At 36.1% G+C, this 23,218-nt stretch overlaps 1 protein-coding gene and 1 non-coding gene across 2 annotated transcripts; one reads left to right on the forward strand and one right to left on the reverse strand.

Moving 5' to 3' along the window:
• Positions 1 to 2,108: 2,108 nt before the first annotated feature.
• LOC127133959 (small nucleolar RNA R71) lies at positions 2,109 to 2,214 on the forward strand. The gene has a single exon (XR_007807751.1). It is a non-coding gene; the product is annotated as a small nucleolar RNA R71 (small nucleolar RNA).
• Positions 2,215 to 17,198: 14,984 nt separating this feature from the next.
• On the reverse strand, positions 17,199 to 20,916 carry LOC127127419 (BAG family molecular chaperone regulator 4). The gene is made up of 4 exons (XM_051056601.1): positions 20,596 to 20,916; positions 18,779 to 19,035; positions 18,547 to 18,693; positions 17,199 to 17,461 (listed from the first exon to the last, which is right to left on the reverse strand). The coding sequence occupies exons 1-4, from the start codon at positions 20,789 to 20,791 to the stop codon at positions 17,369 to 17,371; spliced, it is 693 nt and encodes a 230-aa protein (XP_050912558.1). The 5' UTR covers positions 20,792 to 20,916; the 3' UTR covers positions 17,199 to 17,368.
• Positions 20,917 to 23,218: the final 2,302 nt, after the last annotated feature.

Raw genomic sequence — 23,218 nt, forward strand, 5'->3', positions numbered from 1 at the left:
ATACCTGCCTCTAATAACTTGGTTATTTCCTTCTTCACTACCTCACTCAGGATCGGGTTTAGTCTCCTCTGGTGTTCCCTAGAAGTTTTACAGTCTTCTTCTAGCATGATGCGGTGCATACAAATAGAGGGACTTATTCCTTTAAGATCGGTGATGTTGTAACCTAGTGCGATTGGATATTTTCTTAAGATACGCAGGAGTTTTTCTGTTTCGAGTCTTCCTAGGTCAGCATTAACTATCACTAGTCGTTCAAATTCTAAGTCTAGGAATTCATATCTCAGATTCTTGGGAAGTGTTTTCAGGTCTAAGGTTGGTTTCTTAAGGCATTGCGTAGGGTCCGGTGTTATTGCTAAACATTGGTTAAGTTTGTCTTCTACAAGATAGTCAGATGATTTGTCTTTTTCTAATTCCGTTTCTTTTATGCATTCATCGATGATATCCATGAAGTAACATGTATCTTCTATTGCAGGTGCTTTCAAAAATTGGGAAAGAATGAACTCAATTTTCTCTTCTCCTACTTCAAAAGTGAGTCGTCCTTGTTTTATGTCTATGATTGCACCGGCAGTTGCTAAGAACGGTCTTCCCAGTATAATGGGTGTAACTTCATCTTCTTTAATATCCATAATTATAAAATCAGTTAGAATGTAGAATTGACCTATGCGCACTGGAACATTTTCAAGAATTCCTACAGGATATTTGACGGAACGATCTGCTAGTTGCACAGACATTTTAGTTGGTCTTAATTCTCCCATTTCAAGTCTCTTGCATATGGATAAAGGCATAACACTAATACCGGCTCCTAAATCGCATAAGGCTTTGTCAATGACAAATTTTCCTATGTGACAGGGTATAGAGAAACTACCTGGGTCTTTAAGTTTAGGAGGCATATTCTGGATTATAGCGCTACATTCAGCGGTGAGTGTAACGGTTTCGCTATCTTCAAGTTTCCTTTTATTAGAAAGAATTTCTTTTAAAAACTTGGCATATGAGGGCATCTGCGTAATAGCTTCTGTAAACGGAATTGTGACGTTTAATTGTTTTAGTAGGTCAACAAATTTTTTGAATTGGCCCGCATCTTTGGTTTTAATAAGCCTTTGAGGGTAAGGGATAGGTGGTTTATAAGGTGGTGGAGGTACATAAGGTTCCTTCTTTTCTACGGTTTCCTTATTACTCTCTTCCTTTTCCTTAGGTTCACTTTCCTCCTCAGTTGACTTTTTAGAGTTTTGGTTTTCTATCCTTGGGTCAGATGGTCCTTCTACTTCCGTTCCACTTCTCAGTATAATTGCATGAGCGTGGCTTCTTGGGTTAGGTTGGGGTTGGCCAGGAAATGTACCAGTTGGGGCAGCAGTAGGCGCTTGTTGTTGAGCTACTTGTGAAATTTGTGTTTCCAGCATTTTGTTATGAGTAGCCAGGGCATCTACTTTACTTGCTAGTTGTTTAATTTGTTCGCCAGTGTGTACATTCTGGTTTAAGAAATCTTTATTGGTTTGCTGTTGAGAAGCTATAAAGTTTTCCATCATGATTTCCAAGTTGGATTTCCTAGGGACGTTATTGTTAGGTGTAGATGGGATCGGCTTCTGATATCCCGGAGGTATAGCTGGGGCTTGATTTGGAGATTGTCCAGGTGCGTATAAAGCATTATTACTCTTATATGAAAAATTGGGATGATTCTTCCAATTTGAGTTATAGGTGTGCGAGTAGGGGCTTCCTTGAGCATAGTTTACTTGCTCCGCTTGGATTCCTGTTAGGAGTTGACAATCTGCAGGAGTGTGACCTTGGATTCCACAGACTTCACAATTCTGAGTTATGGCAACTACGGTGGCTGGAGGTGATACATTTAAACTTTCAATTTTCTGGACCGAGCATCCACTTTTGCATTAACATGATCAAGGTTACTTATCTCGTACATGCCAGTTTTCGTTTGAGGTTTTTCTACCATTGTTCGTTCGCTTCCCCACTGATAGTGGTTTTGAGCCATGCTTTCGATAAGTTGGTAAGCGTCAGCATAAGGTTTGTTCATTAGTGCACCACCTGCCGCGACGTCTATTGTTAACCTTGTGTTGTACAGGAGACCATTATAGAAGGTATGAATTACTAACCAGTCCTCTAAACCATGGTGTGGACAAAGTCTCATCATGTCTTTGTATCTTTCCCATGCTTCGAAAAGAGACTCGTTACTTTCTGTTTAAATCCATTTATCTGGGCTCTTAACATAGTTGTTTTGCTTGGCGGAAAATATCGAGCAAGAAAAACTTTCTTCAACCCGTTCCATGTGGAGACTGAGTTGGAAGGAAGAGATTGAAGCCATCTTCTAGCGCTATCTCTTAACGAGAAAGGAAAAAGACGAAGTCGAATTGCCTCTGAAGTGACACCATTAGCTTTAACAGTATCAGCGTATTGGACAAATACGGATAAATGAAGGTTTGGATCCTCGGTAGGATTTCCAGAGAATTGGTTTTGTTGCATTGCCTGCAACAGTGAAGGTTTTAGTTCAAAGTTGTTTGCTTCGATTGCGGGTGGAGCAATACTTGAATGCGGCTCATCTTGCGATGGAGTGGCGTAATCTCTAAGAGCACGAGCTGGTTCTGCCATCTCGGGTATCGAAGGGAAAATATTTTTGAAATCGGGAAGTTCAACAGGAGGGAGATTGTTTGCAGCACGATATTCCCGAATTTGTCGTAAGACTCAGAGATATAGTTCGATATCATTGATTCGTAAGTAGAACGGCTCGCCTTGTGAGCGAGTGTGTGGCATACAAATCAACGAAATAAAGAAAAGAAAAAGAAAAGCCTTAGTCTCTACAGCGTAACAGAAGAGTTACGATATCGACTAAATAAAAGTCCCCGGCAACGGCGCCAAAAACTTGATCGCGACTTTATGAGTCGAATTGGGGTACAAACTGCAAGTGCACAGTTCTATCGCGTAGTTTTAAAAGATATTGATCCCACAGGGACTTATGAATCGATATACCGTTATCTAAGGTTACTTCGTAAAGCTAAGGCAGGTAATACTTTGATTGTTTGGGGAAAAGCTAAAACTAAAATAAGATCTAAAATAAATATCTAATAGACGGATATCGGTATGTAGTTCGTCGTAATTAGGGAATCAATTCTTCGTTGGTTTCTTGGTTTTAAAATAAATCTTTTCAGTTGACACTATTGATTAAAAGTCTTATCTCAAACTCTCGCTCTGTTGAATAAACTATGATTTTATATTAACGTAGCTGTCACTTATAGTTAAGTCAAAAACCACTTTTTGAAAACAATAGAATCCGTAGAAACTCTCTTTAAGAAAACACTAATCGTTTAAACACCCTTATCTCAAACTCTCGCTCTGTTGACTTAGGTTATATAATTAAATTCAAATGCTTAACTCTCGTCCTCACATTCAATCTTTAAAAATACTTTTTGAAAAAGATTAGAATTTAATTAACTCTAAAAATTGCTCTCGCCCTGATCTAGAATTAATGTCCAATTTACACTGTCCAGTCAAAAACTCAAACTCTCGCTCTATTGCTTTTAACTTCTTTATGTCTTTTACTTTCGTACAAAAACCTTGTTATTAAACCTGTAAATTGGGACCGTAAAAAGAGTGATTTTAATGATTTTAATTTTAAACTTAATTAAACCAATTTGGTTTTGATTCCTTCATTCCGCTTACTCTACATACCGATACCTAAGTAAATCAGCCAGACATGCTAAACAGACTTAAATAAATATCATGCATAAACAGATTCATCTCAGGCAAATAATATAAATAAACAGTAAAACAGGGCATATATAAATTCAAACAATAATTAAAGAACCTGAGAAATTAAATAGCAGTCTTGAACACTCCACCACAGGCCGGTTGGATTTGTTCTTGAATTCTTCAATCAAACAGAAAAATAAAAGCGAAGGAATAAAAAACTAGATTCTAACGTAAGGTTAGATCCGGTAAAAGGTACACAATAGTTTCCGGTGTAGAAACTATTGTGCGAAAAAGAATTAACTAAGTGCTGAAAAGGAAAATAGAAATTGCAAAGGAAACAATATAAAACTCGTAAAAGCAATGCTGTAAAAATGTGCTTGTACTGCTGGAAAAGAAAAATTGCGAAAAAGCGAAAACGGCGAAGAAATCTGGAAAAAGCGTGGAACCGAGAGCTTTCCAAAAAGCTACTATTTATACTGCTACTTGTGTAACTGCTTCCAAGGGTTTTCCGTGTACACGGTCTTTACGTTCCAAGGGTCAAGCGTGGAAGTAGCTTCAACGTGATCTGTTTCAACGTGGTCTGTTGCGTTCCTGGTGCCAAAAATATAGGGGAATGGTGTGACGTCCGTCACACCATGTGTGACGCTCGTCACAGGAGTGTGCAAAGCGTGACGCTCGTCACAGCCTTTGTGACGCTCGTCACAGGCACAACGCCTGTGCTTTTTGGGTTGGGCTTTGGCCTTTGATATTTGCTTCTTTTCATTCCTTTTTGCACCTCCTTTTCTTCCTTTTTTACTTGTGCTTCAAATAGACCACCTGAGATAAATAGAAAGAAAATACCGCATAATATCTGATAAAATGAAATAAATTGAAGTAAATAATAATATAATTTAATTAAATTGAGTCCTAGAATGTGATACTATTTCATGTTATCAAGGTTCCTTCGTCCAAGACTCCTTTTGCATGAGCATCCCAAACCCTAACCCTTCATTGATTTTTCTTCTCCTAAACACACGCTTACTCCTTCTACTACAGGCGAGTAAATCTCCAAACGTCGAGCATCCGGTAGATTTCGTAGTAACGTCGTTCGTCCAAAACCCAGTCCATAACCTCGTAGTTAGCCGAACTACGGCTTGCTCTGATTCTCATTCCAGATGAGATACATAGGCATAAGACGCGATGTCTTAGCGAGCACACATCCCCCTAACCCATAGGTCAGCCGAGCTACGAAGACTCTGATTCTCATATTCAGATGAGATACGTATGCAGTGGATGCGACATCCGCGCGAGTCATTTTCATTTAACCCTTTTTTTTAGTAAACAACACAAGATAAACTCACACCCTTTAGACAAGAACTACAAAAGTGGATCCCGTAGAGTACTACGGATGCGTAGGGGTGCTAATACCTTCCCTTCGCATAGCCGACTCCCGGACCCAAGATTTGGTTGCGAGACCTTGTCTTTTCCTTTCCCTTTTCAGGTTTACTTCGAGCGTTTCCTTTCCCTCCTTTGGGATAAATAACGCACGGTGGCGACTCTTCTGTCATTTTCTTTCGCCGGTTGTTTTTTTGCACACTGTATTTTTCAGGTTGCGACAGATACCCTTGATCAAAATGAGGTTGAAAGGTGATTTAGAACCTTAGAGGTCATGCCTTGGAATATAGCCCCTTGAGAATCAATGGTTGACCATATTTTGACTTGAGGAATCAACACAAACCCTAGCCGAGGAGCCATGCTTTGCGCTCTTGATGTGAAACCCTACCTTGCACAATAAACTTAAAAGAAACATGACATATTTTTGCTATTTTGATTAGTGGTTAGATGGATAATTAACATATAAACACAAGAGTAAAACACTAATAAATAAGTGTTTGATGATCTTTGCACAAGGCAAACCCAAAGATTAGAGGGAAAAGACCAATAGGTGATCTTGTTTGTGTAGCAAGGATGCAAATGATGTAACACCCCGATAATAATATAATAATTATTTAAATTAAGTTAATAATATGTTTATTAATTTAATTAGATAAATGAATTATTATTATTATTATTTTGGAATAATAATTATTGGGATAATTATTTATTTGGAATAAAATAAGTTGGAATAATAAAAAGTCTCATTTTTGGTAAAAAGGGTTGCACGTGAAAAGGAGAACACAGAGAAGCGGTTGAAAGTGGAAAAAGGGCAAAAAGGCAGAGCAAGAGAAGAGGAAAAGCTTGGAGATCAGAGATTGCTGGATTAACTCAGGTAAGGGGGGTTATCATCGGTTAAAGGGCATTATGTGATAATATGTACTGGGTAGTGATAACCATTGTTTTACCTCTGACTAGATTGATGCATGATGAATTGTGAAATCTTTGGATGAACGAAATTGGAGTATAATTGAGAGAGAATCCGTAGGAATTAGATGTAAAAGTGTCAAATTTTGTGTAATCGAATAAGATACGAATTGTGTTGAAAATATGAATGATTTCTGTGTAGAAATTGGACTGTGGAAGGTTGGTTTGAGTAGATCTCGTAGCAGAGAAAGCCATTGCAGATCTGAGAGTTCTGGTTTCTGGTCATACGCGTATGGCACTAGGCAATACGCGTATGAGATGGCTGGTACGCGTATGGCACTAGGCAATACGCGTATGGATGAGGAAGATGAAATTTTGAACGTGAAATGGTCTCTGGTGGTACGCGTATGGGGAAGTGATACGCGTAGCATACGCGTATGGGAATGGCCAATACGCGTATGGATTTGGTTAGGCGTGGGCAATACGCGTATGGGCATAGGCAATACGCGTATGGGCAGAATTGTGAATTTTCTGTGCTGTTGTTGTGCAGTTTTTGGTTGTTTAGGCTGAGTGTTGCAATTCAGCTGATGTATTACATATTAGGGATCATTTCCCGTGGCTTTGAGTAGTATAGGTATTAGTAGAGTGTACTAATACTGTGGTTGTTGTTTGGCATGATCTGATATGCTTATGTGATAAAATATTGATGATGTATGATGATATGCATGTTGTTGTGAATGTATATATTATGCATGTAATTGTGAATGGACTGTTGTATGGCTTAGAGTGTGAGCACAGGTCCATTGTGGATTGTTGTTGATGCTGCATTTGCTAGATGATTAGCATGCATGGCATAGCCTGTGGGGCTGTAGCTAATTCCCATGGTGAGGAATTAGTGAGTGAATTGTTATGGAATTGTTGTTGATGTTTGCATACTAGATAATTAGTGTGCATAGTCTAGCCTTTGGGGCTGTAGCTAATTCCCATGGTGAGGAATTAGTGAGTGAGTCATTAGATCTCAAATGAGTGGGACTAGTGAGCTTAGTAGCCGTATCTGGAGTTGATCGGTGAGCTTGAACTGTATGTTCAAGAATAGTCGGTACCGCATATGTTGAGTCTCATTGCATAATGAATGTATGGCATATAATATGAATGGATGTATTCCAGTATTATATGGTTATTATGTGTTGTGTTGTTGATGATTGAGTATGGTTTGAGATTATACATATGATATATGTTATTGTTGGGTATGATGTTGAGTTGGTACTGCCGTTGCTGAGTGTGTAGTCTGGTTAGGGTGAACAAATGCGTATTTACTTAACATTACATAATGTTGTATAATGCTTATTATATTGATTGAGAAACTCACCCTTACATCTATTTTTCAGGTAACGAGCAGTGAGTTGAGTAGAAGCTAGTGCTATGGAGTCTAGTGTCGTCCTTAGTGGGTCATGCTCTGGTAGATGTAACATCGGGAGGGAATGTTTGACTATGTTTTAATTTAGTTGTTGATTCAACTTTACATGTAATGTAGTACATGATTTGAATGTCGATGTTTTGTACCCGCTGCGAATTATGCAAAAGAGTCTTATTTTGATTTAATAAATGAGCATGACAGGATATTTTGATAATTGTTGTGAAATGATTGTGTGACACCCTTCGGGGCATAATTACTCTGATTGATATGTTATTATTTTAATTAAATATTTTGGGGTATTTAGAAGGGTGTTACATTAGTGGTATCAGAGCATAGTCGGTCGAGTCGAGTCGTAGTTATTCTGTTTCCCCTGTACGGTATAGGTGTTGTGTAACCCTATCAGTACTCATTGTTTCAGTTTGTTTGGGTTTTCAGAGTAGAGATGGCTGGAAGAGGTAGAGATGATGCTGCGATTGCTGAGGCTCTGGGTATGCTAGCTGGAGTACTTGGAGGAAATCCGAATGTTGTGGGAATGGGAGCTGCTCGTCAACTGAGTGAGTTCCAGAAGAACAATCCTCCAATGTTTAAGGGAGCATACGATCCAGATGGCGCTCAGAAGTGGTTGAAGGAGATCGAGAGAATCTTCCGAGTAACTGAGTGTGCCGATAACCAGAAGGTCAGGTTCGGTACGCATATGCTGTCAGAGGAAGCTGATGATTGGTGGGTTGCTACCCGCACTGAGTTGGAAACTGCTGGGAATGCTGAGACTACTTGGGCAGTGTTCAGAGAGAGATTTCTGAGGAAGTACTTTCCAGAGGATGTCAGAGGGAAGAAAGAAATAGAATTCTTGGAATTGAAGCAGGGTAACAGGTCTGTTACTGAGTATGCTGCTAAGTTCACAGAACTGTCAAAGTATTATACTCCCTATAGTGAGGCTACTGGAGAATTTTCCAAATGCGTGAAGTTTGAGAACGGGTTGCGTCCCGAGATCAAGCAGGCGATTGGATATCAGCGGATCAGGGTGTTTTCTGATTTGGTTGACTGTTGCAGGATTTTCGAACAGGATTCCAAGGCTAGAGCAGAGAGCTATCAGCAAAGGGTTGATAGGAAAGGTAAGAATCAGATTGATCGTGGGAAACCGTATGCAACTGGCAAAGGTTTCCAGAGGCAGAGTGGGATGAAGAGGCCTAGTGGGGGAGACTCTAGTGCTCCTGTTAAGTGTTACAGATGTGGTCGAGCTGGACATCGTGTTCATGAGTGTACCAGTGCTGAGATGAAGTGTTTCAAGTGTGGAAAAGGTGGTCATTTGGCTGCAGAGTGTCGGTTGAAGACTGTGACTTGTTTCAACTGTGGAGAGTTGGGTCATATCAGTCCACAGTGTCCTAAGCCGAAGAAAGAGAATCAGTCAGGAGGCAAGGTCTTTGCTTTATCGGGTTCTGAGACTTCTGCAGATGATCGTTTGATCCGAGGTACGTGTTATATTAATGGCTTTCCTCTTGTAGCTATTATTGACACCGGTGCTACTCATTCTTTTATATCTTTGGATTGTGCTGTGAAACTTAAGTTAGAGATATCTGAGATGCGTGGTAGTATGGTGATTGATACTCCTGCGAATGGTTCAGTGACTACTACGTCAGTTTGTTTAAATTGTCCTTTGAGTATTTTTGGTAGAGATTTTGGGATAGACCTTGTGTGTCTTCCACTAGTGCAGATTGATGTTATCTTGGGAATGAACTGGTTGGTGTTTAACCGAGTCTATATCAATTGTTTTGATAAGACTGTGATTTTTCCTGAGATTGAAGAAGGAAAGAGTTTGTTTCTATCAGCAAGGCAGGTGAATGAGGAAGTAGCTGATGGGGCAGAGTTGTTTATGCTGTTAGCGACTATGGAAGCTAAAGATAAACTGGTAATTGGTGATCTAGCTGTGGTGTGTGATTTTCCTGATGTGTTTCCGGAAGAGGTGAATGAATTGCCGCCAGAGCGTGAAGTTGAGTTCTCGATTGATTTGGTACCTGGTACTAGACCGATATCGATGGCTCCATATCGTATGTCTGCTGTTGAGTTAGCTGAATTGAAGAGTCAGTTGGAAGATTTGTTGGATAAGAAATTTATTCGTCCGAGTGTGTCACCGTGGGGTGCACCAGTGTTATTGGTTAAGAAGAAAGAAGGTACTATGAGGTTGTGTGTGGACTACAGGCAACTGAATAAAGTGACGATCAAGAATCGGTATCCTTTGCCGAGGATTGATGATTTGATGGATCAATTGGTTGGTGCGAGTGTGTTCAGCAAGATAGATTTGAGGTCTGGGTATCATCAGATACGTGTAAAAATTGAGGATATTCAGAAGACTGCTTTCAGAACAAGGTATGGACATTATGAGTATTCTGTGATGCCTTTTGGTGTGACTAATGCGCCTGGAGTATTTATGGAGTATATGAATAGGATTTTCCATCCGTACCTAGACAAGTTTGTGGTAGTGTTTATTGATGACATTTTGGTGTATTCGAAATCTGAAGAAGAGCATGCTGAGCATTTGAGAGTGGTTTTAGAAGTTCTCCGAGAAAAGAAGTTATTTGCTAAACTGTCTAAGTGTGAATTTTGGTTGGAAGAAGTTAGTTTTCTTGGTCATGTAATTTCAAGAGGTGGTGTTGCTGTTGATCCTTCTAAGATAGAAGCGGTGTCTAAGTGGGAAGCTCCGAAGTCAGTTTCTGAGATAAGGAGTTTTCTTGGACTTGCAGGTTATTATAGAAAATTCATTGAGGGATTTTCCAAGTTGGCGTTACCGTTGACGATGTTGACTAGAAAGGGGCAAGCGTTTGTTTGGGACTCGAAATGTGAAGAAGGTTTCCAAGAGTTAAAGAAAAGGTTGACTACTGCTCCTATCCTGATATTACCGAGTTCGTCGGAACTATTCGAGGTTTATTGTGATGCTTCATTGTTGGGTTTAGGTGGTGTGTTGATGCAGAATAAGCAGGTTATAGCTTATGCTTCGAGACAACTGAGAGTTCATGAGAAGAACTATCCGACGCACGATTTAGAGTTGGCAGCCGTGGTATTTGTCCTGAAGTTGTGGAGGCATTATTTGTATGGATCAAGATTTGAGGTTTTCAGTGACCATAAGAGTTTAAAGTATTTGTTTGATCAGAAAGAGCTGAATATGAGACAGAGGAGATGGTTAGAATTCTTGAAGGATTATGATTTTGGTTTGAATTACCATCCGGGTAAAGCAAACGTAGTAGCTGATGCCTTGAGTCGGAAATCATTGCATATGTCTATGCTAATGGTTAAGGAATTGGATTTGATTGAGCAGTTTAGAGACTTGAGTTTGGTGTGTGAGAGTACTCACAATAGTGTTAAATTGGGTATGCTGAAGTTAACAAGTGGTATTTTGGATGAGATTAGAGAGGGTCAGAAATCCGATATGCTTTTGGTTGACAAGTTGACTCTAGTGAATCAAGGTCAAGGTGGTGAATTCAGAGTTGACGAGAATGGTGTTTTGAAATTTGGTAATCGGGTGTGTATTCCGGATGTTACTGAACTTAAGAAGAGTATTCTTGAGGAAGGACATCGTAGTGGCTTGAGTATTCATCCTGGAGCTACGAAGATGTATCGTGATTTGAAGAAGTTATTTTGGTGGCCGGGAATGAAAAGAGAAATTGCGAGTTTTGTTTATTCCTGTTTGACTTGTCAGAAGTCAAAGATTGAGCATCAGAAGCCGTCTGGGCTAATGCAACCGTTGGCTATTCCAGAGTGGAAGTGGGATAGTATCAGTATGGATTTTGTTTCTGGGTTGCCGAGGACAAGTAAGAATTTTGAAGCTATTTGGGTGATTGTTGATAGATTGACGAAGTCGGCTCATTTCATTCCGATCAGAATGGATTATCCGTTAGAGAGATTAGCCGAGTTGTATATTGAGAAGATCGTAAGTTTGCATGGTATTCCGTCGAGTATTGTGTCGGACAGAGATCCTAGATTTACATCGAAATTTTGGGAAGGTTTGCAGAGAGCTTTGGGAACTAAGCTGAGATTGAGTTCTGCATATCATCCGCAGACTGATGGTCAGACTGAGAGGACGATTCAGTCATTAGAGGATCTTTTGAGAGCTTGTGTTTTGGAAAAGGGAGGTGCTTGGGATTGTTATTTACCTTTGATTGAATTTACCTACAACAATAGTTTTCATTCGAGTATTGGTATGGCGCCGTTTGAGGCTTTGTATGGTAGGAGATGTCGGACACCGTTATGTTGGTATGAGTCCGGTGAGAGTGCTGTGGTTGGACCGGAGATTGTTCAACAGACTACAGAAAAGATTAAGATGATTCAGGAGAAGATGAGAATTGCTCAGAGTCGTCAGAAGAGTTATCATGATAAGAGGAGGAAGTCACTAGAGTTCCAAGGGGGAGATCATGTGTTTCTTCGTGTTACTCCGATAACTGGTGTTGGTCGAGCTTTGAAGTCGAAGAAGTTGACACCTCGTTTTATTGGTCCTTATCAGATTTTGGAGAGGATAGGAGAGGTAGCCTATCGTATCGCTTTACCGCCGTCGCTTGCGAATTTGCATGAGGTTTTTCATGTGTCTCAGTTGAGGAGGTACATTCATGATCCGTCACATGTAGTCCAAGTAGATGATGTACAGGTGAGAGATAACCTGACTGTTGAAACATCACCTATGAGAATCGAGGATCGAGAGTTGAAGCAATTGCAGGGTAAAGAGATCGCCTTGGTGAAGGTAGCTTGGGGAGGACCAGCAGGTGGCAATGTGACTTGGGAACTTGAGAGTCAGATGAAGGAGTCTTATCCGGAGTTGTTCGCTTGAGGTATGTTTTCGAGGACGAAAACTCTTTTAGTGGGGGAGAGTTGTAACACCCCGATAATAATATAATAATTATTTAAATTAAGTTAATAATATGTTTATTAATTTAATTAGATAAATGAATTATTATTATTATTATTTTGGAATAATAATTATTGGGATAATTATTTATTTGGAATAAAATAAGTTGGAATAATAAAAAGTCCCATTTTTGGTAAAAAGGGTTGCACGTGAAAAGGAGAACACAGAGAAGCGGTTGAAAGTGGAAAAAGGGCAAAAAGGCAGAGCAAGAGAAGAGGAAAAGCTTGGAGATCAGAGATTGCTGGATTAACTCAGGTAAGGGGGGTTATCATCGGTTAAAGGGCATTATGTGATAATATGTACTGGGTAGTGATAACCATTGTTTTACCTCTGACTAGATTGATGCATGATGAATTGTGAAATCTTTGGATGAACGAAATTGGAGTATAATTGAGAGAGAATCCGTAGGAATTAGATGTAAAAGTGTCAAATTTTGTGTAATCGAATAAGATACGAATTGTGTTGAAAATATGAATGATTTCTGTGTAGAAATTGGACTGTGGAAGGTTGGTTTGAGTAGATCTCGTAGCAGAGAAAGCCATTGCAGATCTGAGAGTTCTGGTTTCTGGTCATACGCGTATGGCACTAGGCAATACGCGTATGAGATGGCTGGTACGCGTATGGCACTAGGCAATACGCGTATGGATGAGGAAGATGAAATTTTGAACGTGAAATGGTCTCTGGTGGTACGCGTATGGGGAAGTGATACGCGTAGCATACGCGTATGGGAATGGCCAATACGCGTATGGATTTGGTTAGGCGTGGGCAATACGCGTATGGGCATAGGCAATACGCGTATGGGCAGAATTGTGAATTTTCTGTGCTGTTGTTGTGCAGTTTTTGGTTGTTTAGGCTGAGTGTTGCAATTCAGCTGATGTATTACATATTAGGGATCATTTCCCGTGGCTTTGAGTAGTATAGGTATTAGTAGAGTGTACTAATACTGTGGTTGTTGTTTGGCATGATCTGATATGCTTATGTGATAAAATATTGATGATGTATGATGATATGCATGTTGTTGTGAATGTATATATTATGCATGTAATTGTGAATGGACTGTTGTATGGCTTAGAGTGTGAGCACAGGTCCATTGTGGATTGTTGTTGATGCTGCATTTGCTAGATGATTAGCATGCATGGCATAGCCTGTGGGGCTGTAGCTAATTCCCATGGTGAGGAATTAGTGAGTGAATTGTTATGGAATTGTTGTTGATGTTTGCATACTAGATAATTAGTGTGCATAGTCTAGCCTTTGGGGCTGTAGCTAATTCCCATGGTGAGGAATTAGTGAGTGAGTCATTAGATCTCAAATGAGTGGGACTAGTGAGCTTAGTAGCCGTATCTGGAGTTGATCGGTGAGCTTGAACTGTATGTTCAAGAATAGTCGGTACCGCATATGTTGAGTCTCATTGCATAATGAATGTATGGCATATAATATGAATGGATGTATTCCAGTATTATATGGTTATTATGTGTTGTGTTGTTGATGATTGAGTATGGTTTGAGATTATACATATGATATATGTTATTGTTGGGTATGATGTTGAGTTGGTACTGCCGTTGCTGAGTGTGTAGTCTGGTTAGGGTGAACAAATGCGTATTTACTTAACATTACATAATGTTGTATAATGCTTATTATATTGATTGAGAAACTCACCCTTACATCTATTTTTCAGGTAACGAGCAGTGAGTTGAGTAGAAGCTAGTGCTATGGAGTCTAGTGTCGTCCTTAGTGGGTCATGCTCTGGTAGATGTAACATCGGGAGGGAATGTTTGACTATGTTTTAATTTAGTTGTTGATTCAACTTTACATGTAATGTAGTACATGATTTGAATGTCGATGTTTTGTACCCGCTGCGAATTATGCAAAAGAGTCTTATTTTGATTTAATAAATGAGCATGACAGGATATTTTGATAATTGTTGTGAAATGATTGTGTGACACCCTTCGGGGCATAATTACTCTGATTGATATGTTATTATTTTAATTAAATATTTTGGGGTATTTAGAAGGGTGTTACAAATGATGTGTGAGCTCTTAGGATTAAAAATTAGGGTATGACACTATTGATAGGAGTTTGTATGGGCCTGATCAAGGAGATCTGTTTGTGAGGCTTAACAATGAATAGTCCAAAGTGTGAAAAGTTTACACGAGGAAAAAGAAGAGAGTGTAAGGAAGGTTTGAAGGGTGAGTGGATAGTTAGTTAGAATATTTCCCTATTAAGGGGGAGTTTGGAAAAAAGAGAAGTTTCAAGTTGTGAGAACCTTTACGGTTAGACAATGAGAGAAACGCCTTTTATTTGCTTAGGAGCTCTAGCTCTTGAATTGTATTAAGTTTTTACTCACTTTCCACCATAATTAAGTAACATTCCTCCATTGATTCCATATTTGTTATATCTGCTCTATCAATTGTCTTGAAAAAGAAATGTAACTTGCAATTAAATGATGTTGTGTCTAAATTAAAACAGTTAACCAATGATTTACTCATCAGTAACAAGGTGTTAGCCAATGATAAAAATTGAGGTACAACTGAATTGTTCACCAAATTGCAAAGGGGGACTGAAGAGTTCTTAAGTGTCATGTTTTGCTCATGGTTTAAGAAAAACTTGTAAATTATCTGAAAGATGGAATGCTATTTTTATTCCGACATTACCGATTCTTGTAGTATGTGTCTTGATAAAAAAAATTGTTTGTAAACTTGTTTTGTTGTATATTCTAAATTTTTGTGTCTAACTTCATTGTCGATTTCGTAAAGTTTTATACTCTCTTAACAGTAGAGACATTAGTTTTTGTAAAAACAGAAGTTGGAGTTGTAACTTTGGAGTATGAGGAGGCATTCTCCACATTCTTATTTAGTTCATTGCATAGTTGATGAAAGAAAAATGAATTTAATATCCTTCAGCAATAATGATTTCCAAAAAATTCCATAATTTTTATGAACATGATACTATATTTTTAAGTTCTAATTATATGGACTTACAAATTCCATTCAAAGTTATTATTTGTTATCATGACTTATTTTATTTATGCCTTTTTACATAGATTCACATATTTCTTTTAGTATTATGAAAAAGTTTATAAAATTTGATTAAGTATCCGGTATTGTATAAGTTGTTTGAGATGGAGGTGGGTCGTAGAAAGGTAAGCATATTTTACAATGAAATGATGGGTGTTAGATCCTGAATATTTTTATAAGATTTTAATTAATTAAATATCAATTCAAATTATTAATTATCTAAAAAAATATTTAAAATATTAAATTAATTAATTAAAAATATTTAAAATATTAAATTAATTAATTAAAAATATTATTAAATATTAAAATATCATAATTATCAATGACAGATAATTAAAAATAATATATTTTTCTAAAATTTTAATTAATTAAATATTAATTTAAATTATTAATTCTCTAAAAAGTATTAAAAATATTAAAAAAATTAATTAAAAATATTATTAAATATTAAAATATTTTAATTGATAAATAATTAAAAATAATTTTTTATTTTAATTATCATTACGACAGACATAAAAATGGAGAGAATCACACAAATTCACGCTCAAATTAGACGATGAAAAACATAATACATACTGCATTTGAATTTTGAGTTCATCACATTAGCTTCTATGTTTTCCGTTACAATTTCATTGCTTAGTTTTTTACCTATTAAAAAAAATAGATATTATAAATATCATTTTTATACCTCATCCAATAAACGATATACATTCAGTGTCTCGATATAGATAATTTAAAATGATTTGAATGATTTATCAAATTGATAATTTTTTTATCAAATGATTGAATAAAATATCTTTGAGCATGTCTATTAAACTTAGGTTTTATCTTAAACTTTCCATTGAAATGAATAAATAAACATTTGGAGCGACAATGCCACAACCTATTTTTTCATCCTTGTGATTTGTGAAAAAAAATTCTTCTTTCATTTTCATCTTTGGTGATTTGTAATAGTATCTTTCTCCTCTGTGGTTTATACAACGATTATTCTTTTATTATCTTTCTCCTTTATAATTTGTAAACTAATTAACATTTTAATTATATTCAATTATTCTACTGAGTATAATTAATAAATATGTTATAGTAAATATTATTAATTTTATTTTTAAAAATCAAGATATCTATAACTATATATAAATAAAAAGAGATAGATGATTTTAGCTGACCTATTTTCATTATCAATTTATCCTTTAAAATATATATAATTTATTTAATTAAAAAAGAAAATATTAATAAAAATTTATAATTTTTAAATATGAATAATTATCAAAGTTAGTTTTTATAATTTTTTACGATCCTCTTAAAATCAAATAAAAATTATATTTATATTTTAACGTATGCATATATTTTAAAAAGGGGATAAACGGTCAGTCGCTAGGCTAATATAATATTTTTGGCATATAAATTATAATTTCGCAAGAGTGGACAACATTGATAGGTTGTTCACAGTTGACTAGCACTTGAAATTTCAAAGACGAATCAACGATTCATAGCTTAAATTACTCCATACTCCATAGGGGAAGCTAATAGTACTCCTAGTTGGTTGGAATCTTTGGACTTAAATTAAATAATTGAAGAAAAAAGCATCACCACAAATGGTTTGTTTTTATCAAGAAAATATTGAATGTGAATGCGAGTTCAGCTGTCAGTTTGTGGGACTACAAATGTCTTTTCACTCATTTGTAATTAGGAATCTTTTGATTTTAAAGAAATCTTAATTAGAGCAGTCTCTTTGGACTTTTAGGTCACACTATTTCACTTTATACTATCCATTAGTATCATGCTACAAACAAACAATCATAATCATACTTATAGTACAAGTTTACTTATTTCTTAATTGCATTGTATATATCTAGAATATGAATCTCCATTTTCCTTTCACTATTCTTTATAAAGTCGGAAAAAATGTTTAAAATTGGACCTTAAATGAAGAATCAAGGTCCAAAAATATATATTGTAAGTGCTTTGTAATTTAATGTCACACAATAATTTCTGAGCTAATCAAACCACTCCCAATTTTGAATTACATTTGGAGAAGATGACAAGGTTGAAGCATTCAAGCTTCAAAAGGTCTTGTTACAAGACTGACTTACCAATGTTGCTAAAAGGTTTGGAGTTTCTTGCCTTCAGGGAATCTAATGTATCCACGGCGTTCTGCACACGACGCACCTGTATGAAGGAGAATAAACCATTTTTCAGGCCTTCAAAGATAATATGAATGATGCAATTATAGATTATGATTACGAAAATAGGAAGTCCATTTACACCGAGTTAAGGAAAATGAGAAAATTTGTTGTGTGAAAGTTTTGAATTTTTATAAAGAAACTTCAATTTCCAACTCCCAACACAAATCAACTTTGTAACCACTAAGACATCGCGTGGTGATATTGGTGTACTGTAATGGGATCAAGTTTACAGAATAAAGCAATGGTGGGAAGGGTAAGACCAGAGAACATCATAACACATGTAGAGGGCAGCTTAATGGCAATAATTCACAAATGGATTTTGCACAGAACAATTCAAATTTCCAAATGAAAATGGAAAATTGCAGTACCCTATTAGTGATAAAAAATATGCTTGAAGGAAAAGCAGAGAAGATTGAACCAAGTCCACTATATCTTTATCAAGATCAAAATTTTGGTTAACAAACTAAATCGGAAAGGTTGAAACTTGAAAGTAGGAATGCAACAAGTCCCAACACTCGGTTTGTAAAACAAATCGTTAACAATTTTTATTCCAAATCCAATTCAAATGCCTTTATTCTTGATGACAAAAGTCTCATTACTTGATCAGCAAGAACCCTGGGCATTTTCAAACTAAGAGTTTTCTAGTGCTTCTTATTTTAAATCTGCTAGCTAATGAATTTTCTTCGGAGAGGTTAGAAAATATTGAAGCCATATTGCATCAAAGAAAACTCCTTTAAGAGAGGAATCTCAAAGAACAACATTTCTTGGTGTATACTAGTGTCGTCAATGGCGGATGGCATTGAACCAAAATCCCGCCATACTGGCTTCTTTGCGGCGCCATTATAGCAGATTATGGTGTAAAAACTCGCAATATTGGCCGATATTTATCATTCCGGCGAACCCAAAAACCACCACTTTGCAAAAATTATAGCAAATAATCCAAGTACTGCTTTAAAATTAATACAGCAAAAATGAGAGAAAGAGAAATCATTTTCCATGACCTATCACAAACATTAATGACACATCATTAAACTGTGAAGTCAGTAACTCTTAACACCAAAAACTTACCTCAGCTTTTCTCTGCAACTTCGCTTCACCTTCAGCCTTAATACCATCCAGCTTCAGCAATTGCCTCATAAGCAACTCTGTGGACACAACAAACTCTTTGTCAGATACCATGGTCCCTCCATCCACAGCCACCTCCAATGCCGACACCTGCAAAATAAGTAATATATTCAATTCTCTAGTTCTGGTTATCACGTTTCTATAATGAACAACAATGTGGGAAACATGGGCTCACCCTCTCACAAAGCTTGTCCACCTCTGATCTGACAGCAGCAACAGCTTCAAAAGCTTTTAACATTTCATTGTGTTTTCTAACTTCTTCAAGATAACTCTCTTTGCTAGCAGCATCCTCCAAAAGCAAAAGCTTTGACTTGTCCTTCACACCTTCCATGTGCAAATATTCTTCATTCTCCTTTTCTTTTCCTTTAAATAAGAGTCTTTGCTGTTCGGGCTTTAAACCAGTTTCGTGTGCAAGCATTTCCTTAACATCCCCTGTTATTAAAGACTAAATTAAGAGAGACGCATACCAATGGAAACAAAGGTCTTCTAAAGTATATGCTACTTATAATCTGTAACATAAAAAATGAGCTAAGTTTCCCCAAACATATTCCTTATCCAGATACAATCGATTCATGCAAAACTTAAAGCAGTTATTCTCACAGTATAAAAATAAATCATATAATTTGCTTAAGGTTCCAAGCTTTCAAATTAATCAACATAATTCTTTTACTTTCTCAGATAGCTAGCTTGTTTCATACTAAGGATATCAATTGTGTGTATAAAGCACATAAACTAATAAATAAATAAAGATAAATGTTAATTCTCAATGCAAATTAAATGGAGGGGCCACTCTTTGTAACATAATAATACCTACAGTTTACCATCGAAATTCAAAATTCTGCAAAGATAATATCATATTATCTCTTTCTAAATATTTGTTTGGGAAGAACAAAAGATAGATAGATGAATGGCATCACATTATATGCCGTCACTAATATGTATTAGCTAACATCAAATTAAAGGACTTAGCTCACTCAGGCAAAAAGTTTAAAACTTCAAAACCCCTAGTATTGTCATTACAAGTTCCACTTCCACTTTAGAAAAGCAGTTTATCAATAAATCTAACCATTTAGGATTCCACAATCAATTTGCAGCAGAGTCCAACTTTTTCAACACAATCCAGTATTATTGTGCTAAAATGCACACGCAATCACAAATAATAACACCACCCTCAAAACAGCAATTCAACAACCAAAATCCAAAACCTCTTATCCATTGAATCTCTCCACCACCGTCAACTCACATAAGATGAACCAAGTACACCATGTATTCACCAAGACAACATCAACTCCAATTTCAACAAACATCAAAGTAAATAATAGTCAAATTAACTCAGAAATACTGTCTTGTTTTGATAAACAATTTAATTAAGCATTTGTATTTGTAGCATAAACGCTTATCATTTACGAGCCTAAAAAGTTATAAATTATTTTTATAGGCTATCTTGGCAAGCTTATAAAAATAAACCGAAAACAACTCATGACTGTGTCATAAGATTTAGCCTATCCAAGTTCTCTTTTTCCAATACAACGGAAGCAACAATATTTGTAACCTATGACGCACGGACATCGGGTAATAACTTTAAAAATGAATGAACTACTCATAATCATAAGTGTCGATGTCAGTTTTGGACACCGACCCTATCACACTTTTTTTCAGAGGTATCAATGCTACCTAGTTTGTAACTAAACCTTAATGCAATATCCAAGCTCATCGTCATTAGATTTAGCCTATCCAAGTAGCTAAGTAAAATTTACACTACACAATGTATCTTTTCTATCAAATCATTCTTCATTCCACGAATTCTAAGAACAAATCCAACAACAAAAAACAATTCCGCATGAATATGACTAAGCCTCTCCATTAGCTCAATTTCAAAATCATCATACAACAATCACCAAATTCAATATCAATAATAACCAAAATTAAACGAAAACTCAGCCACAAAACCAGCATACAGAATCGTAGTGTGAAAAGAGAAAAGAATCTCACAGAAAGTAGATTGAGCTGGAAGGAAAACTTCGTGGTGAGAAGAACCATGAGCTACACTGATGTTGATCATCTGTCCATCGACGTAATCATCGTCACCTGCTTCGCGTCTCTGTACGAGCATACCGCCGGGACGCATCTCCCATTCGACGTCGTCCTTCGTCGGCGAGACTCCGGTGAAATGCGCTGCGCTATTCATGGGAAGTTGCAGTGGTTTCAAAACGCAACCAATCGGTGCGTTTTGATGAACGACGAAAGAGAAGAGGAGAATCACACAATGGTTGTTCCTCTCATAATACCCACCTTCTGCCTCTTCTTTTTCATTTCACATCCTCTTTATTCCACTTTTTCTTATTTTTTTGTGATTTTTTTTTTTACATTCTAGTAAAATATTAAAAATAAAGTTTTTTTTTTATTTTTGTTTGACTGGTTTATTTTTTAAAATTATATAAAAAATAATAATTTTATTAGAGATTAATTGAAAAATTCATGCATAAGGCCACCTTAAAAAAAATATGTTCAATTTAATAATAATTTTTGAATAAAAAGAGTTACTCTCAAAAGACTAAAGAAATAAAAAAAAACTTAAATTTTTTTTTGAAGGAGTGAGTGAATTTTTAAGAGCTAATAAAGTATGAGACACAAAAATTTGTTTAATTTAAGAGATTATTTAATATATACGGTCAACATAAAATATAAAAAGTTTTATATTATTAAGAGTGTTCAAATTAATCCATTATTTAAATTATTTATATCTAAATTCGATTAATTATTAATATGATTTTAACCAAATCTATATTTTGGATATGTTATAGATATGTTTTTAATCAAATCTATATTTTCCACGTCTATTAAAAAAAAGAGTTTAATTAAAAATTTACACTATTAATTTAAAATTTAAAATTATGTCATGTCATACAAATAATTTAAAATTTTCAGTTTGACTTGACGGAATATATGATCGCCATTGGTTGATAGTGTAAAATTAATTTACACTATTAGTGCATCACCTCTTTTCTCAATTATTAATAGTTTGAAGTGATTTTGAGACAAAAGCTCATTTAATACAAAGATAAAACTATTCATGGTTCGGTTTAGGATAATTAGCTTAAAAAATCAACTCGATATAATCAAATTTTATGCAAAAAAAATTGTGTCCCCAAGGGAGGGCTAAAAACCCAAAGGAGAAAAGAAACTACAACATAAAAACACGGGGATAGCCTTTCCATCTAAATCAGCGATGAAAATAGAATGAATCTCCAGTGGACAATCATCATAAAACATTAATTCTGAATCATGATGGAGGCTCAAACTTGTCATTGCGTCTGCGCGTCTATTCGATTCTCAGTAGATACGATTGGAATTGACCTCTTAATTCCGGTTGAGGAGTGAAATTATATTCTACAAAACGCCTTTTTTTGCATTAATCTTGATGGCATTCTTATTGATTGCTTGAAACACCTTCTTGTTGTCTGTATGGAGTTCAATTTTTCTAAAACCTCTATCGTAAGCATAATGTAAACCATCTTGAATTGCTTTCATCTTTGCAACAATAACTGTGTTAGTTCCCATATTGTTAGAGAAACCTCCACACCATATTCCATTAGAATCCCCTAAAACTCCCTAATAACATACTTTTAAGTTTTCTTTGATCACTTCATTCATGTTAAGCCTTATCCAGGGATCATTAGGAGAGGACCAACATATTAACTGAGTATTCTTCTTCTTCATATGAACATTCTGAATCATGCTTTGGCTTATTTTATAAGTGTTAATTTTCTGCTTTATATCATTCAAAAGGTTTGAAGGCATGACATACTCTTCATTGTGCTTTCTTTGATTCCTCCAACGCCATAACATATGATAGTTGGTCACCCATAGCTCCTTCAAATGCTGCACATTTGGAGAGTTCAGGTTGAAGATGATCCAATTCTGCAATTCATAAACAAAGAAATGCTCTCACCTGTAAACATTCACAAGATCGTTCCAGATATTTTTAGCAATAGTACGGTCTCGCATCACATGTATAGTTAATTCAACCTCATAAGGGAATTTTGGACATCAAGGTGTACCAATGTGTCTTTTAGCAAGCCACTGGTTGAGGGTGAGGCAATTATGATCTACCAACCAAATGAAAGTTCTTATTCTCTCGGGGACCTCCAACTTCTAAATCATTTCCAGTTTCCTGAATTGTCATGGAATTGGTTGAGCTAATAATATCATAAGAGTTTGAGATTGTGAAGTTTCCTGAGGTATTTCCTCTCCACATACAAATGTCTTCCCCATTCTCATCTTTTTGAGGGTTTGTGGAAATCAAATCTTCCATAGTATCTATAGGAAAAAATCCGTTAATGTAATCTACATTCCAATCTCCATTATCATTCAACAAACTAGATATTTTATTGATTTTATGAATCCCATCTGGATCATTTCTCAAATGTTGCAGATTAAAACCAGGTTGGATCCAATTATCCTTCCAACGATCAATTTTGGTATTGTGTCCAATCTTCCACTAAACCATGTTATTCATGGTCAGAATTTTAACAATATATTTCCAAAGATTAAAGTTACAAACCTTTTCTTCTGTGTCAACAAAATAGTTATGCTTCCTGTCGTATTTCCCTTG

The sequence above is a fragment of the Lathyrus oleraceus genome, chromosome 3 (genome assembly GCF_024323335.1).
Source record: "Lathyrus oleraceus cultivar Zhongwan6 chromosome 3, CAAS_Psat_ZW6_1.0, whole genome shotgun sequence".
Classification (NCBI taxonomy): domain Eukaryota; kingdom Viridiplantae; phylum Streptophyta; class Magnoliopsida; order Fabales; family Fabaceae; genus Lathyrus; species Lathyrus oleraceus.